Source organism: Falco biarmicus, chromosome 8 (genome assembly GCF_023638135.1).
Source record: "Falco biarmicus isolate bFalBia1 chromosome 8, bFalBia1.pri, whole genome shotgun sequence".
NCBI classification, from domain to species: domain Eukaryota; kingdom Metazoa; phylum Chordata; class Aves; order Falconiformes; family Falconidae; genus Falco; species Falco biarmicus.
Genome location: NC_079295.1, coordinates 63,815,997 through 63,835,071, shown reverse-complemented (window position 1 = coordinate 63,835,071; position 19,075 = coordinate 63,815,997). Strand labels below are relative to the sequence as shown.

General features: G+C 40.3%; 1 protein-coding gene across 6 annotated transcripts in view; it reads left to right on the top strand.

The window, feature by feature from the left end:
* Positions 1–19,075, top strand: part of RAPGEF6 (Rap guanine nucleotide exchange factor 6) — a 132,902-nt gene that overhangs the window by 72,031 nt on the left and 41,796 nt on the right. For all 6 annotated transcript variants that reach the window (XM_056348756.1, XM_056348754.1, XM_056348755.1 and 3 more), the window contains exons 7-12: positions 7,969–8,100; positions 15,155–15,338; positions 16,164–16,300; positions 17,250–17,408; positions 17,962–18,114; positions 18,641–18,805. In XM_056348756.1, the coding sequence (XP_056204731.1) occupies positions 7,969–8,100; positions 15,155–15,338; positions 16,164–16,300; positions 17,250–17,408; positions 17,962–18,114; positions 18,641–18,805 (930 nt within the window). The remainder of the gene's footprint in view (positions 1–7,968; positions 8,101–15,154; positions 15,339–16,163; positions 16,301–17,249; positions 17,409–17,961; positions 18,115–18,640; positions 18,806–19,075) is intronic.

Genomic DNA, 19,075 nt, shown 5'->3' with positions numbered 1-19,075 from the left:
TCGATCGGTTGTAAACATCCATACGGGGACCTAGCTGGGGAAAAGCAAGGAGTATCAAAAAAAAGAACTGAACAAAACTTTTGCTTCCTTATTGCCCATTTTCTTTCCATTAATTTGAATTTATAATGGACATTGTACACCAGGAGAATGATGCAGACTGTGCTTCCTTTAGTACTTCAGTGATTTGGTTTCTGATGATGAGTCCTTTGACCACTGCCCTCATTGCAGGATGTTTCTGAGTATGTTTAATAAACATGCTGTTTATCACTGGTTGAAACAATATGGTGAAGCTTCTACACATAGAAAAAGATAATTCATAGATCTTGGTCCATCTGTCAAGACTACTTTGCAAATTCATATTGTCTATGCTTTTTCAGCATTTGTTTTTCAGTTAGCCAAACTGGACCAGGAAACACCGATATTTATTTTCAAAACTTGTGGCACAAAGGCACAAATGCAGCTTTTCCATGGGGGAGAGATACCAGCAAATCTAAAAGCAAGTCATATAGGCAATACAGCATGAAGAGCATGGTCTTTGTGCCAAAAGAGGTTCTTCTGATTCATTCCTCTGGAAAGAATAGTGAATAGAAAGACAAAATCTCAGTTTAGACCTCCTATGACATAACTTCACTTATGACTTCTGTGATTGCCTTTCTCTCTTGCAGTGACTTTTCTATAGCCTTAATTTTTAGCAAATCCTTCCTGGGGAACACAGAAAGCAAAGTTGTCTTCAGACTAACAATACGTTTTAGTGTGCTTCCTAAAGGAGTTGGTTGGTGGTCATCTCATTGAAGATCACGTAATTTGCTCTGCGGTACAGGGCATGTGCGATCTTAAAAATCTGTTATACCAAAATTAGCTTTTAATTTAATTCCCAAGTATTCTGTGTGACTTCACTGCTGAGAGTAAATGGTGTTTTTGTAGGAAGTAAATGTCACTGCAGACGCACTCGGCTGGGGCCTGTAGAAATGGTCTGTTAGCTTGTGAAAGATACAGTGTATTGGAATTTATGCTCCAATTAATTTCAAAATTACAGACACAAGACTTAGAGAAAGTTGGCAAATTGATTCTTACATAGCATGTGTTGCCATAGGTATAGATAGAAATACTATCGCAAAGCTATGTGAAGTATTAATCTAGAAAATTAGTGTTAGTTGGGAAAACTCGTTCAGTTCCACTAGCATGGCATCTCTGGTTGTCAGGCACCTCAGACTGGGTGTCGTGGAGAGCAAGTGTTTTCAGATGAGATCATGAGATGCAGGTCAGTCTGCAGCACTGGGTAGCTTGAAAATGAGTGGTGTGTAGTCGTAATCATTGCAGAGTGTTTTGTGGCTACAGAGGAGACCGTGCGGGAGGCTACAGTGCTGCCCCGTGGTAAATCTGGGGCAGTTTTGGTGGTGAAAGCATACTGAAATAATAAAACTGAAGAATGTTGCCATATTATTATCCAAGAGGAAATGAACTGAACGTTGCCTGGTTGATTCACTTCCGATACTCATCAGATGCAGAGAATGCCAACTAGCCAGGGGGGTTCTGGTACCTGTGCAGCAGTGTCAGTTGTGAGTGCTGGCACCGAGATGGTCCTTTTTGGAAAGGGAGCCTAGTGGAGATTATCTCGCACCCTGTCCAGTCACATCTTGAAAAGTTCCAGTGATGGGGACTCTGCGGTGTCCCGGTCAGGGGTGTCCCAGTGGTTGTTCTCACAGGAGAAAAAACCCCAACCAAACCTAAACCAAACAAAAAACCCCAAACCTCTCCTGGTGAAACTTGTACCCATTGCCCCATGTCTTTTGCATGTTGCCCTTGTGAAGAAGGAGCCTCTATCCTCTGCAGCTGCTGTTTAAATACTTCAGTACTGTGGTGAGCTCCCCCTGAGCCTTCTCTCCTCCAGGGAGAAGAGACCTAACTCCTTTCAGTCTTTCCTCATGGGCCAGGTTCTCCAGCCTTTTGATCATCTTCGTGGCCTTCCTTTGGACCTTCTTTAGTCTGTCCATCTCCTTTTTGACTTGTAGGGACCAGAACTGGACACAGGACTCCGGGTATGTCCTGACAAGCTTTGTGTGGCACGATAATGTCTCCGTGTCTGCTAGTAAAGCCCCTGGAGATGCAGGCCAAGATCTGATTTGTCTCTATTGCTGCGGCAGCATGCTGACTCGTATTTTGGTTTATTGTTCACTGGGACCCCCAGTTCCCTCCAGTAAGGTTGCTCCTCCATCACACACGTCCCAGCCTGTACTGGGCTCTCTGGTTATTCCTTTCCAGGTGCAGGACTTTGCACTGGTATTTGGAAAACTTCATATGGTTCTTGCTAGGGAACTGTCAGAAACCTCGGCAGTCTTTGGGAGAAATCATCATGTCATTGCTCTGCCCTTGTGACCAAACTAGTTTTGGGAAGTTGGTAATTCTTTATTAAACCATGGTGTCCTGATTGCCCGGTTAAAAAAAGATCATAACCAAATCAAGTACTCCTTGCAAGTATGCCTTGTTGGAAAACGAAAGAGGGAGCTGGGCTCCAGGGAGCAGCTCAGCCCACCAAACCTGCTGCTGTCAGATGTTGTCTGGAGTTACTGCTGTCAGCTTACTGTGTGCTGCTCCTTAAATCTGTGCTCATTTAGATGGTTTACAATAAAGAAAATTTATTGAAATGTGTTGCATATTTTGAATGGTTAATTAGTAAATTGATAGATTTTGAATACTGGGGGTATAGCTTTTTCCTTGACAGATTTACTGGCTGTTAAATTGCTCGTGACTGAAGTTCATAGCTTTTTTTCTTTTTTTTCCTGTATTACTTAGTTCTCACCATTTTTTTGGTGGTTCTTTCATCTTCAGCTAATTTTAGCTGACCAAAGAACATCTGTGCTGGTTCAGACCAGGGGCCCTGTGGCCACATCCATGTGCCCTGGTGTTGTGCAGGGCACTGCTGAGCAGGTCCCCGGGACACCTTTGGGCAGTGGTGGATGCTGTAGGGTCTGTCCTCTTCTGGTTCCTCCCTCTTCATTTTGATTCTTTGTCTCCCCCCACCGCAACCTCCCTGGGTTTCATTTGTTACCCCTGAATCCACTGGTTTCTCCACACTCTTCCCAAGGACCATCCTTTTTTCCAAGGATGCCCAAGGACAAATACAAGCAGGGATTCTTTTCTTCCACGCTTCATTGCTCTTAGTGTCCCATTGCTGCGTTTTTATGGCCCTCTGCTTCTTCTAGTCATTCAGAGCAGCAAGGCTGCTCCCAGAACTGCTGCTTCAGCTCTGCCTCTCCACTCAAACCTATAAATCAGTCTCTTGATGCAATTTGTCTTCTACAACATGTGCAAGACTTGAGTGTTCTTTCTTTCAGATAGGACAAATAGCACTTGTGTATAATGCTCTTCGTGTTTCTTTTTTTTTCCGATGTGACAGTTTCTGCATTGTATTGTGTTATAGGAGAAGGACAGGTTTGGAGTTTGAGGAGATTTTTGGGGTTTCTCTGGGCTAGCAGCAGGAGTGCTGCTGCCACTTGCTTTGGTGCTGGGTGGCTGCATCCATGAAGTCAATAGCAAAAGCCAAGCTCCTGATGGAGCTCGTGGAGCCTTCACCTCCTGGGTGTTTTGAAGGTTGCTGTGCATAGTTGAGTGTTTTGTGTTACGTCATTTCTATTAACTGTTACTCAGAACTTTTACACTCTTGCATCCCCTGCCCTTGCCTCTCCTCTCCCCAGTGTTGCTTCTTTGTAAACCAGCCTCGGCTGCGTTCTGATGAGCAGGACAGGGTGGACCCTGTGTTCCACCTTCAGAAATCTCACATGTTTAACAAAAAGCAGTCCAGGCTGCTGTTGCTTCTGGTTTGTGTGGCAAGGAAGACTAATGCTACCATTAGGACGAACTTCCTAAGGATTTAATGGTTTTCTTCTTCCCTCCTTTCCTACTGCAATTTGCAGTCTCTCTTTAAAAACTTCCATGTTGATTTGGATTTTTTTTGGTGTAATCACAAACTGTATTTTCCTGACTCGGTGGGAGGGCAGAGCTGGAGGCGGCCGTGCAGACCATAACTTCTGTTTTCTTAACTTCCTTTCACGTACAGCTCTGAACTGTGGTATGGCATTTCAGCGGGGGTTTGGTGCTAAATACCCCTTTGTTGGGAAAGGGCAGTCACAGGGATGTGCTGGCACCGATGTAGGGACTGGCTGTGCCACATGTTGGACCCGCTCATACTCAAATTCCAGTTTATCCCTTCATGTGAAAAAATGAAATTGTTACGGTTTAAAGTGGCGAGTAAGTAGTCTATTTCTGTCTTGAGTGTTTATCAGAATTTCGTGGATGTTTGGGGTTTCCCTGTCTGTGGTTGCTGGAGCACGCAGCTAGCGAGAAGGTAACGCAGGTATGTCTGTCTGTCTCTGAAACCTCTAAGGCAGACAAACGTGAACGTTGCTATTTTGAACTTGTTACAATCACAATCATATCTTGAAAAATGACGTGCTGGGAAACAACAGTTTCTAAGTTTTTCAACAAAAGAAATTGTAGTCGAATAACAAGTGAACGTTACTCACTAAGTTAAGACAATCTTACATCGCTTTCAGCAACTTCGCTAGCACATCCAGTGAGTCCTTCCTGTGTCCGCTGTCTGGTTGTTACAGGAACATCCTACCCATGTATTGCTGTTTAGTGAGCTCTGAAAGAAAGAACAATCAGTTTGGGTAATAAAAATGACATACAAAAGACAGAAGCTGTGATTTATTTTGGGAGATTGAGTCAAGTGGCAAGCAGCACTTTAAAGGTCACTTGTCTCAAATAAACCTTATCTCTCTCTCAAATTTAAAGAAATGCTGCAGTGTTTCCTTGCATCTAACCTGCATTAAATGTCTTTTACAAGAATATATTGCGCAGTCCAGCCGGAGCATCGTACATGCCCATGTGCTTTATAGGTGATGGAAATGAAGGGGAGTGCTGGCAGGGGGAATGAAGATCAGTTGTAAGTGATTAATGAGCTTATTAGAAACACCACCAGCCTTCCCAAAGGAGTATTTCGAGTTGGTGTTCAATGTCTATTTGTGAAAATGGCATACACAGTACATACACAACTTTTTTATTATGAGAGCCACGTCTCGTTACAGCAGTACTTCTCAACCTAGGTATACAAAACAGCGTTTGTCACAAGAATCTTAAAATCTAAACTAAATTACAGAAGACAAATTGTGTATGGCAGTGTGTTTCTGTGTGTTTGTGGTTTGGTGAATGGGCTTCAATAGCACCCATTTTGGTAGAGGGAGCAGTCTCCTGCCCTTGTTCTCCTTGGAAATCCCGCAGAATTGATTCTGCTTGTGGTCTTGCTCATTCTTTTCTTGGAGTTGTTTTGAAAGTTTGCAAATCATTATGAGTCTGGATAGCAGGGAGCTTAAATTAGATTTCCTTGTGTCTGTATTATCACAGTTAGCATGGGACTTGCTCACGGATGGAAAGAAATCAGATTGAAGCTGAACTTGGAGCTGGTTGTTGCAATAAGGAGGTTATAAAGATGGGGACAGGCTGAGGAGTCTGCAGCAAAACTGTGGTCTTGTTAAGCTAGGGGTAATAAATCTTTATGGGTTGATTTGTTTCATAATTTACTAAAACTCGTGGATTTTTCAGTTACACTGACCTTCAGTGTATCAGTGACTGCCAGCAGCCCTGCCTAGTAATTTGCTAGCAAGTACGGGGGTGCTGCTGGATGTCGTCCTCCCTGACAAATGATGCGCTGACCTTGCTCGTACGTGCCTTTCTTTTCGCGTGGACGATAGCATTGCGGTGTGCTTGCAGAGGAGCTGGCTGACGTGTGAAACGCCAGGGAGCAGAGGAGCAGTGTCACCCTGCGGCACAGCCTGCTCCCGCTGCCCTGGCTGCTGCTGCATGCTCTAACGAAGGCAGGAGATGGGGAAAGCCAGAGGAACAACCTTCATCAGCACCGTGGTTGTCATCGTTGAAATATCGGTGGCTTAGCTAATGTCCAGATCTCCGCAGGTGTTAGAGAAGACAGTGCAATGCTTTCTGCCTTGTGTCCATTACCAGTGGTACACGGATCGTGCTTTTCTGCATGTGGCATTAGAAAGTGTACTGCAGACATACTCATTTGGATTGGAAAAGTAATCACTTAGTTACTTAAACCTTAAGTTTAAGTTAACCTTAAGTTAAACCTTAGCTTTCCTACTTTGCTTTTAGACGTTGTTGTTGTTGAAGAGGTCACGTCTCTGTCTACGTCAGCTCTTACCGCCTGGGCTGACAGAGGGCGAGTGTACCTTTTGGCTGCTGGATTGAATTTTGTCAGCTGAGTGGTTTGACCTTTTTGCTGTTCTCAAATCCTGAAAATAGATTATATTTTTTTTTTTTAGCCCATACAACTTTTTTTGGTGGCTAAACATAGGCTTCAAAGTGTTGTATTTCCTTTGTGTTTGGGTCAGGTTCACTATTTTATACTAGCTGTGTGGATTTTTTTTTTATGGGAGTTTGTGTGAGAGCTTAGCAATCTTCTACTTCTCAAACTTTCTCCTTCTTTGAGTACATGTGAACACAGATACTAACTTACAGGTTGTCTGCTTTACAATTTTTTTGTCAGTGAAATGCATACAAAGCTAGAATAATATAATTATTACAATAGCGAAAAATAGTTACTTTGCAAGTAATGATCTGTGCTGGTTTCTAGAGCCCTTAGGGTAGTCAGGTTTGAGTAGCAATTGCCAGGAATATCATTGGGAATTACAGATGGCACAACATCCCCCATGTTCCTCATAATAATTTTGATAATCAAAATTCTTATGTTTGTCAGAGGTGCCCTCAATTTTTTTTTTCTTTTGTGGGGGAGTGGGAAATGTTTGGAGGGACCTACGGTGCCACTTAGGCTTTCAGAAAATTGTGGCCTGGTGCTTGGTAAAGTGCTTCTCTTGTGTGCTCTTAAAAAAATGGACATGAAGACATGATTCCAAAGTTTAGTCAGTATTTATGAAGTTGATACTGGGTCAACAGCATTTGTACAATACTATCTTTTAATTCATAGGACTGAATATCTAGTGGCTGATATGACTCTGTGGAACTTTGTTTTACAGAAGAGACTTTTCCATTTTGATCACAATAACGCTGTCAGCAGTTTTGGACTTTTCTTTCTGCGTCAGAATTTTTTTAAAAAGAAATAGTATACAACTGTCATAATTTGTAAATGGTAGAAGTATATAAATTTTTACCATAGAATCTATGATTCTCTAATACAACATTCTTTTCGTATAGTTGACTGTAAATTTAAAAAATACTAGGAATATATGTGGCAGAAAATAAACGAGCAGCTAAATTAAAGGACTGGGTATTTGATAGTATTCCATGTGGTTCTGATTCTTCAAAAGCCTACTACTAATTTTTAATTTTTTAGTAAAAAGAACATGTTTGTAGGCTATATACATGTGTTCATTTACAGATCAATTTATAAAATAAAAGTGCTATTGTACATACACGTACCAAAAATGCATAGTATTCTTCCAATGTACTCATTTTCTTAAGATTCAAAGTACTTTATGGACCAAACCTTATGTTACTTTTTGTTCTATATTGATGTTTTCTAAAGGTTATTCTTGAACTAAGGCATTAATTGAATTTAGGAGCAGGAATCCTGCATCATATTGGATTGCAACAGAAGCTAATGTTTAAGACTGTAGGCTATTTGGCTGGCATCATCTATTTGTCATCTTATTTGCTCTTAATCTTGTTGGTGTGTATCCATTAGCTGTAAAGAGGCTGGACCTTTGCTTTATAGAGAGGTGTATCATTTTTTTATCAGTCATACAGAATCTGAAGTGTGATTGGGCAAGCTTAGTCTAAATTAGCTTTTTCTCGAAATGTGTGTCAACTTACAGATGGATATTCAAACGTGTAACAAGTTTTATGAATAACTTTATGAATATGTCTTCAGGTCAGACTTACACAGCCTGTTTTCTTTTCTTTTTCTTACCTTCCCTAAATCCATTTTGTTCACAGCTTCCAGCTGACCTTACCAAGATGCATCTTACCGACAATCCTCATCCTCAGGTGACTCATGTCCCTTCAAGCCAGTCGGGATGTAGCATCGCAAGTGATTCTGGGAGTAGCAGCCTGTCTGATATTTATCAGGTAAAATTGCATTTGTTTCTTATTTTTTCCTTCCTTGATGTTAAACATGCCACAAACAGTTGCCCCTTATCCAGGACTTGCCCTTTTGATGCTTCTGCATATCCCTGTGTTGCTCGTGTGACTTGCTGCCTCCACAGCCACACAGAAGTGGAACAAACTTCTTGTAAAGCTGCTCTTGTTGCTTTTTACATCTTTATGTACCAACAAGTGTGCTGTGGCTTTTAAAAACCACATTTGATGATTTATGGGATCATTTTCCTTCTTTCTAAAGTGGAACAGATTTCATGAAATCAGTCTTGTGTTTCAAATACCTTCCTTGATTATTTGTATTTATTGTTAATAACAGATGTTCTGTTCTGCAAACAAAAGCATGGTAATAAACACACTCTCTGCACTAATTGACTGTGGAAATTCTAGTGTTGCTTGCTGAGAATAGAAGTTGTCTGAAATCCAGAGATAGCTTTCATGTGTTTACAGATAATATACTTCATAAGTTACCTGTCTCATGTCACATTGCAGTGCTAGTCCATGGGGGTTTTGTTGGGGTTTTTTTGTGCCTTTTTTTTGTTGTTGTTGTTCTGGTTGATGAGGATGCTCATCTTGGGTTTGTGTTCATTGGTAATTTCACAGCTTTTCCACTTTAGAGTTGAAATCTGACCACTAGCAACTGTTGAGCACTACGTATTGTAACTTGATTTTAGACATGTTCCCTTTCCTCTGCTACTGACTGGGTACAATTTCTATACTGGAAACAAGTTAGTGGTATATATCTATTCACAGCAAAGTATTGCTAGGTAACTTTAAAGCATTAAAAGCAAAAATCCTTTTAGAACTTTTAAGTGTGTCTCTGCATTTTTGTCCTATTTAATATGTTACCTTACTACTTTAGATCTGCTTGCTGCCAGCTAGGTCAGGAGTAGCTTGCATGCCTGAGAGAGTCTTTTCGAAAGAAATGTTCTGTGAATTCTCTGATTTCTGACAGGCAGTGCTGGAAGACGTTTTGTATCTGATTTTTTTTTTTTTTTTTTTAATTTATTTTCTGAGTCAACAGAATTGGTTTAGTCAGAGTCACCAGAACTTGTCTGTGTATTGTATCTTAGCATTCCAAGGTATGAGGATGCTGACAGACAGTTTTCCTGACCATCGTCAGCCTGCTTGTCTACCTGAGTAGTCTGGAAAGGTTGCTCTAAGTGAAAAGCACTTAAAATATATTATTGATAACGAAAAATGTTCTAGTAATGAGTGAATAGTCTGTTATGTGTGTTTAACTGCATTTGCTTATGTCTACTCTTCAGAAAATGCCAAAGAGTGTAATTGCTAAATAAAAATTATATAAATAATGGAGCAGCATGTTTATATGCACTGTGGCAAATAAACAGTGGTGAACTGTGTGGTGTGGGTTTTTTTTTTTTTTTTTTTGTTTTTTTTTTTTTTTTTTTGTTTTTTTTTTTTTTTTTTTTTTGTACCCTACAGAATTTTTAATTTATTAATGTGAAAATGACTGCAGGTTTGCTATTGATTTTTAAGAGTGTGAGAATCTCTCGGGTAGGAATCTCCCTTTCAGTGACATTAGCCCATGTGTTTTTTGCATCCTGAAGGGAACATGCACATCTGTAAATTTTGCTAAGAACATTTGGCCAGCTGGGGTGATGTCTGAGGCAGGTCACCACTGTTAGACTCATGTGAGATCTTCAAAGATAACACTACAGCAATGTACAATCATAGCTACAGGGTCATTAATCCTGACAGATAACGTTGGGCAATCAAGCGTTTGATAAACTGTGGGTTAAGGTAAGATGTGTAACAGGCATGGCATGAGAGGGGAACAAACCCCAACAACCCACTGTCTGTTGTGGGTTTACATTCCATCCCCCTTTCTTATTTTTTAGTGGATTTTTTGTATCTTGTTCTTGCAGGCATAATGTGCAAACAGTAACCTGCTAAAAGATGCTGGATACTTTATGGGCTTTACTGTGATAGCTATCATGGTTTTGGAGAAGTCTTCCAGTTTGTCATGCAGTTAGAAGTGCATGGATAGTAATAACGTCGTGGCACAGTGTTTAACATAGCATTATATTGCAGTGAGACACCAATATAGACAGATTTTGTGATCTGAAAGAAAAAGAGAAGTGTTACCCCCAGTATTCATCATGATATTTTGAAGGCAGAGAGACTCTGATACACAATAAACCTACATTTTGAGTATAAGGTATTGGCTCAGTAGCTGAAAGCATTTTTGGTACATTAATATACAGCTTTTCATGAAGTATTTGAAAAATGATGCTTTGCTTTTGGATTTGCAGTCAGCTTTGTATCTATAGCATGCCAAACTCTCTAGGAGTATCATTAATGTCAGCAGAGGAAAGCATTTTTGAATAACTTTGATTAATGTAGCCTTGAAATAACCTTTTGAATTAATGGTATCTTAACATTAATTTTTACAGCAAGTAGTGCAAACATAATTCCAGAATAGGAAAATATGGTTAGAATGGTAGGACCAAAGAACAAAACAAATATTTATTAGGATTTGGAAAGGGTTTGTGTTCATCCGTGTACACTATATTAATCGATAGTGTTGAAATGAGGTTTCACTTGTTCCAGCTGCCTCAGTCTAGGATGTTAAACAGGAAACGATGAACATAAAGCTTCAAGTGAGATCAGCAGCAAAGGAGTCCTGCCTGTAAGCACTGCTGTCGAACACATTGTATTAAATCCTCAGTTAGTCGCAGAAACTTGCGAAAATACATTTATGAAGATATTTTTCTCCCTTCTCACATACTGTTACTGCTCCCTGTTGGAGCTTTTAGTATTTTTGTGGTAAAATTTCTAAATGTATGTATTGCAAAGTCCAGCTTGCTTGGAATACTGCAGAGCAGTTATTTTTCTGTCAGGCTGTAGACCCTTTCTTTTGTGTTTTGGTTTTTTTTTTTTTTTAAACATAGGAAAAAAAAGTTATTCTCTACAATTTTTAAAACAAGTTGTTGTTCAGATCTACGATGTTTAGACACAAGTAGGGGAAGCTGCATGGTTATGTATGCAGAGGTTGAAATGAGGGATTATAGAGCTGCTTTGACCTGTGGTAGGTGTCCTCAGGGACGGATAATTCGGCAGGTATTACAGAGTGAAAACATCTTTCACAGGACAGGCTTTAAGGCGGCCAGCCAGGATAACATAAGTAATCCAGATCATATCTCTAGATGTAGGTGGGTAGGATCTCACTTCTATAATAAATGAGTTGCCTGTATCAACAGCTTGCAATGCTGTTCTCTTAGTGGCCAAACAATTTGCGCCTATTTTTTCTTATCTGTTTAGTTCTGCCAGTGATGTGCTTGAAGTTTTTCTCTATTTTTCACGGCCCCCCATCTTTCATTTATCACTTTGTCATTATAAACTATTTGTGGACAGCAACGTTATTGCCCAGCAATAATTCCAGTTGTGGTTAAGGTTTTGATATTAAAATAGATTATCTATAAAATACACATCAGGGAATGGGCCTTTCTGGGTTTTTTTGCTTTTTTTTTTTTTCCCTATCATTTCTGAAAGAAGGCTTGCACATTTTTCCCCTGACAGAACTGACATGTGTGAGGGGGAAAAAGCCTTGCTTCAGCAGGTCCGTGTCCTGCCTATGCTGGAGCCCCCGAGCTGGACGCAGCGCTGCAGGGGCGTCTCAGCAGAGCGGAGCAGAGGGGGCGAATCCCCCCCTCGCCCGCTGGCCACGCTGCTGGGGATGCAGCCCCGGGTGGGTGCCTCGCTGGGCTGCGGGCGCACGGTGCCCGGTCATGCTGAGCTCCTTGTCCACCAGCACCCCCGTTATCATATGGAGTTATGGCGCAGGAAACCTTTTCCGTGAGGCATATTTAATAGTTGTCTTTTATTTCTGTCGGCATATGTTTCTGGCACACATTCTAGTGGAATCTGTATTATTATCACCAAAACCTTGCAAGGGCTAGTTCTTACGTCTTCGGCTTCCAAAGCCTAGGTCAGTGCACAGGAGATCTCCATGATCAACATTTGGCACACATAGCTAAAACATGTTACTTGGCAAAATTTGCAGTGCTATATGTAGAGTAATAATAGTACGATTTTAAAATAGCAAACAAACATTTTGGCAGTAATCGGGTGCTAACTTCCCGGATGATCTGTGTGACATGCCATTTGAGTCTGCTCCTGCTACCTTCTCAACAGATATTCTTGCTCTATAGACCCAATGCTGGAAATCCATATTTGTGTAGGATTTGAGGATTGCAGCTTCTGGTTTCATTTTGTAAATTAGTAGTTCATAAATGTTTCTGTTAAGAATGATTTTGATATTTGATAATGGAAACAGCTGGGGCATCGTGCTTGGGAAGAGCAGCTACTTCTGCAGACAGCTTTATGAGCAAAATCCTTCCTGTTCCTTCCAGCACTGCCTGACCTGCCAGCGTTTTGGCAGCCTTCTGCACGTAATCTTTGAAACAGTTTGAGGACCATCTCTTACTTCATAGCTTGATCAAATTATAACTGACTTATCAAGAAAAAAGAACATTTAGTTATGTCTCTCTATAGGATATACAGTGAAAACTTTAAAGAATCTGTTTTCTGTAGAACCTGTAGCCTCAGTTCTGTTAGCTCAGCTTGAAGCTATCAAAGTGGGAATTAGTACTGTAGTCTGTCTTACTGTGCCTGGAGAAGTTGATCTAAATTGTGGCTATTTAGATGAAGAAATGCTTGAAAAGTCCTTGAAGAAAATGCTGTACGGATCATGTGTTGCTGAGACTCTCCAAGCACAATTTGCACTTGGGCTTAATTCCAAAACTGTTAATGTGAGCTACATAAGCCAGTAAAGTGATGTAATGTAAAACAGGTTTAACCCTATATATATTGTTACTCTCCTCTGAAAGAAATATTTATGTGAAATCATTTAAACCTTATGTATTAGGTTTGCCGGCTAATTATTGAAACGAGGACAAGCTGACAGGTCCAAGGTTATATCTAAACCCCAGTATTTTTCTGCCCAGTGAAAGAAGGGAATCCTGCTCATCTGGGGGGGTGCTGGGGCTTGTGTTAGCCCATCAGCGTGGAGCGTGTAGGAAGATGGAGGGAGGCGGTGCAGTCTGCTGTGATTAAATCACTTAATGAGCGTTAGTTTTTTATGAGGCAAGGAAGGCAGGAGACCAGTATGGCTGAGCAAGGACCTCCTCATCAAACTAAAACGCGCGAGGGAAATGCATACAGTGGAGCCAGGGATGTGTCTCCTGGGAGGAATATGGGGCACTGCCTGGATCAGGAGAGGCAGGGCTCAGCTGGAGCTGGGTTTAGGGCTTCTATGGGCACATTCCTCAGAAAAAGAAGATTAAAGAAAATGTATTCCCCTCCCCGCTGTAAATAAAGACTAGTGACATGGAGAAAGCTGAGACATGCAATGATTTTTGTTGCTGTCTTGGTTTTCACTGGTAGTTGCTCTTCCCAACCCCAGGACAGGGACTAGTGGAACAAAGTCCTTCCCGTGGTAGGAGAAGATGAGGTTTGAGACCTCCTGAGGAACCCAAATGTAGATAAGTGTGTGGGACCCAATGAATGCGTCCCGGGGTCCCAAGGGGGTGGCTGATGCAGCTGCCGAGGGACTCTGGTCTCACTTAAGAAGTGATGGGAGTAAGGTGAGCCCCCAGCGACTGGAGAAAAGGGAATAAGGCTCCGGGAAGACCTTATTGCAGCCTGCCAGTACTTAAAGGGGCCTTATAAGAAGGACTTTTTACCAGGGCCTGTAGTGACTGGACAAGGGGCAACCATTTCAAATTGAAAAAGGGTACATTTAGCTTAGATAAAATGAAGAATTTTTTTACAAAATTCTTCCTTTTTGGGTAGCAAGGCACTGGAACAGGCTGCCCACAGAAGTGCTGTCCGTCACTGGAAGTGTTCAGAGTTGGGTTGGACAGGAGGTATTGTGAGCATGCAGAGTATTTGAGGTGTTTGTTCAGCGTTTTTGTAAAATCTCAAGGATTTATTTTAAAGTGAAAGTGAATATTGTAAATGGGTTCGCTTAAAAAAAACAACAAAACAAACTCAGTTTTCTGCAAGTCTGTATAATTGCCTTCTACTTCTCAATGACATATCTTGTTCAAATTTTTGAATTTAAACAGAAAAATGATTTACAAGCTGGCTTAAAGTTAAAAAAAGTGAGCAACTACTCTGCGGAAAATGAAAATTTGAAACTATTTTTTTTTTTTGCCTTTCATCTGTTTGGAAAGTTATTTTCATGCAATAACATCATTTAAACTTTACATAAGGCATTATTTCACATAATTCCTATGCGATCCTGGCTTTTGTTGCCAGCATTGCATTCTCTTTCACCGCTGCTTCATGGATCTGCTCAGTGTGGTGTCTATATTGCCATCTATTGATGGCAGTAGAAATGTGTCTACAGGCATTGGGTAACCAGTGGTATTATTGACTTATATTGTTACTTCATTAATAATACAGACTCTCAAATCGTGGAAAACAATTTTGTTTACATGAATTCACAAGAAGGAGTAAATGCTGTAAATTGAGAATCAGCCAGATTAGAAGGATAGTCATCCTTATCCCCCCCAGCCCCCCCAGCTGATACACTCCACCTGATGTAGTTGCTCTATGCCAGGATTCAAATACATGTTATAATACCAAAATTGAAAATAAGGTCAAATCCCTTTTATTTTAGCCGCTCAATCTGCTTTGTTTTTTCCTGTATCACATGGTTAATGTTGAGGGGTTTATATTGCCTGTCATTGGAGGTGGAGAGGGATGTAAGTAAAGACAGAGAACAAATGTCTCATTATGTTAATTTTGCTTTCGGAACTTGTGATCGTAGTGCCGGTAGCGTGATGTTGCTTTATGCCAATGGTATGTAGTTGTGCTGTCTTGTAACTGTAGATTTCAGCCTAACATGTTTCTTGTAGTGTTCAGAAATTACAGTTTTTACAATTTTTAGTTTGAATTGTTGGTCACAGAATTTCTTTTGTTGTATTAGCTACCTAAGACCATAAATCATTAAACTGAGGACGCTGAACTCTTTGTCTGATGGACGTTTTCTTTGTAGGCTACGGAAAGCGAGATGGGAGATGTTGATTTAACAGGTCTTCCAGAAGCACCTGTAGACTCTGAAGATGAAGAAGAAGAGGAGGATGAAGATATTGACAGAACTTCAGATCCTCTTCTAGGGCGAGATGTTGTACGGGAGTGCCTTGAGAAAGAGCCTGCAGATAAAACTGATGATGATATTGGTGAGGAGGAAAAAAAAATCTTAATGTAAACATATATTGTGTAACATCTGTAAGAGAAGCACATCTGAGAACTGTTTAATGAGTTAGATAGATGTATAACCCCTTGAGCAATGATGCCTTCCAGAGATCGCTTTGGTCTAGCGCTACTGTTAATTGAATGATTTCTCCTCTTTACTATCTGAGAGACTGTTCTGCGAAACTTAAGTATTTTTAAAGAACAGTCTTTGAGATACTTAAGACGTTAAGTATTAGTCATTGTTACGTGTTGATTTAAGGGAGGGATAGGTAGCAAGGTAATTTTGGCTTCCTGAAATGGTTTAATTAGTTATTAAATGTCAGAGAACGTACCATTACAGCAGTATAGATATACTTAATTGTAACCTGCAAAACATTTAAGATGAAAATAACTAACTTCGGTGTTTAACTAGAAATTGGCATTAGTTTTAATAGTAGAATTTGCATTATGCTATACTTGAAATTATTTCTCTAAACATTTTATGCTTCTATCAAGCTTATAATTACTGTACTGTTAGGACATTTTTAATTTTTCTAAATGTTTGGAGCTGAAGTGCTTTTACAGCCTAGCTAGACTGCTGCCCTAAGAGTCAATCAGAACGTGATGAAGACTGTAGAGCTAAGTTCTGGTTGTTGATGACAAAACTCATACTGGGCTCATTTAGCCACAGGCACTAATGGCGATTGTAACACCACTGAGCAATTTTCCCCATGAATTTAACTGAAATTTAATATACCTGTGGAGGGTAAAGTATCTAAGGAACCCCTGGGCCTTGCAGTCTTCATACCACTGTTTCCTTTGTCTAACAGAGCAATTACTGGAATTTATGCATCAACTCCCTGCCTTTGCAAATATGACTATGTCTGTGAGAAGAGAGCTTTGCTCAGTGATGATATTTGAAGTAGTAGAGCAAGCAGGAGCCATCATACTTGAAGACGGCCAAGAAGTAAGTTACTGCTTACAGCACAATTTGAGTGCTATAGGCAGTGGGTTAGCAAGGGCATCTGGGTGTGAAGGGCTGGAAAATTGTTTTCCCATCTCCGCACCTCTCCCACATCTGAAAGTCAGAATTCTTCTCTCACCGTAACCCGTATCCAAAATCCCCGAACCTTAGCCCATCCTTTTGGGAGATTCTAGCTCTGTGTTACTGTCTTGTTCAAGACTTCAACTTGACCAAGTATAGATCTAAACGAGCATTCAACGTGGTGTTATCTGGTAGGTGCTGACATCTTGAGGAGTTTATTTCCAAGATCATTGACATAGAAGAATGCATATTTTCCATTGGCAAAATAGCTCACTTCTTAAAATGTCATTTGTTTAAATACTGACATGGAGAGGTATCCTTGCCCAACAATGTAGGTGTTACAACAAATGTCTAAATTAGGAGCAATTTCTGCGTGTATTCAGTGGGAGGAGACAGATGATCAGCTCGGCCTGTGGTCAGGCTCCCAACATGGGTGCTCTGAATCACGATCTTGAAATCTCTCTGTCCTTGAATCAAGCCATCTGGAATGGCCATAGCAGGTCCTGTCCCCAAGAGGACTGGGTAGACTCTTGTTCCTGACAGTGACCAGACAGCTACCCAGGGGAAGAGTGTTCATTCTCACTAAATGGCATAAATCTATTGTAGCAATTAGCTACAAATTAAAAAAGCAATCTATTAATCGACATTTTTCCCTAGTGAATTAGTTCTGAAATGAACGAAGAATGCTGTTGTTCTAGTCATCTTTATTGGTTGCCTTACAGCGCACCTTTTTAGCGAGCTGAATGTTGTAAAACTGTCGACAACAAACGAGATTGCAAGAATAAGCCTTTCAGAGATAAGAGCATTGGAGTGGTTTATAAAAGTTGTTGAATTAGCTTCACATCTTAAATTTGTTTATTACATCCTCTAGCTCGATTCTTGGTATGTTATTTTAAATGGCACAGTGGAGATCAGCTATCCTGATGGGAAGAGTGAGAGTCTTTGTATGGGAAATAGTTTTGGGATTACTCCCTCTCTGGACAAACAGTACATGAATGGAGTGGTCAGAACCAAAGTAGATGATTGTCAGGTAAGATTACAATTCTATACAACTACCTCCTATTTTTAAGCACCTAATAAAAGAAAACAGACTACTTTCACCTTAAGGCATGACCTTTATTCCAGGAGCAGGAAAAAGGAGGTTGGTATTTAATGGGTCAGGGGCTCTGCTGATGTGGAGTTAGTTGTACATTGTTTAGTAGCTGAGATTTATTTCACACTGCTGTTAATTTGAGAAACGGGAACTTCTGCTTTGTGCTGAAGCGTAAGCTTGGTCCATCCAGTCAATGCTGTGTGTATGATTGACATGCAGTAAGAACACATAAACAGAAAATACCCATTTGCACTTCTCAAGGCTTTGTCCTCTGTATGTTTAGCCCATTTGATCAACCTTTTGGAGATACAGGAAGGTGACCAGTTCTGTTTGTCTTCTGTTTCTAACCTCCTCTCTTGTGTAATTGGGTAGAACAGAGTGGAGTTGGTATCAAATGCTGTGCTGTTGTGACTGCGCCAAAGCAGCGCAGAGATGGGGATGCAGTCATGTTCTGGGTGTTCATTAACAATCCCATGTTGTTCGGGGGCAGTTTGTGTGTATAGCCCAGCAAGACTACTGGAGGATTCTGAACCACGTGGAAAAAAACACTCATAAAGTGGAGGAAGAAGGAGAAATTGTTATGGTAAAGGAGCACAGGGAGCTGGATCGCAGTGGAACCAGAAAAGGACACATAGTTATCAAGGTGAATTTATTTTTTGTGCTTGCCGTTCATCTATGAAACCTTTATTAGTAAATAAATACAATTTTGGTTTGAATCTAGAGTGCATACTCAGTTCTGTCTTTCTTGAGTCAAAAAATTTGATTGGAAGGCATTTATATTATTTTACAAGTTTACTTCCATCTCCCTTTTAATAAAGATAGACCTGTTCAGTACATATATTGGTTTTTGTTTTGGGAGCACCCTTTGTGCATCTTTTTGTATTGACCTGTTTCTTTGTAATCTGGAAGAGGAACTTAAACTGTTTATTAAAAATAAAATTAAGGGAAGTTACTAATTGTTTTAGTCAGGGCTTACCTGTACAGAACTTCTGGGCCAAGAGAAGCATGAAGATTTGTTTTAAACATATTAGTGTGTTTTCTCCTAAGCTGGCCATAACTGACAAAGCAAAAAGGGAATATATTGTTCACATGGTTTTATGTTAAGAAACTCTCTAGGGAGAGATAGTGATGGGAGATACCGGTTATTTTTTTGTATTTAATTTTTTAAGGCAACACCTGAGCGACTCATCATGCACTTAATAGAAGAACATTCTATTGTGGATCCAACCTACATTGAAGATTTCCTTTTAACGTACAGAACATTTCTAACAAGCCCCCTGGAAGTTGGAAATAAACTCTTGGAATGGTTCACAGTGGACAGTCTCAGGGATAAGGTTAGTTTGAGTCTAAGATATTAGTATTTCTGGTGAAAATATCTCCAAATTGATTCCTTTTTGTATTGCTGATAAACTAGGGTTATGGTCCAGCTATTTTATACGAACTATTTTAATGCAAAGTGATTTTTCTCTAGTATCAAGAAAGGATCCTACAGTGTGTTGTCTGTGTATAGTGTACTATCCTAATTTTGTTGTGACACAGTTTCTCTTCTACAGAATGATAAATACTGCTTTCTCTTTATTTTAAAGATGTAAATGTCAGTCTCT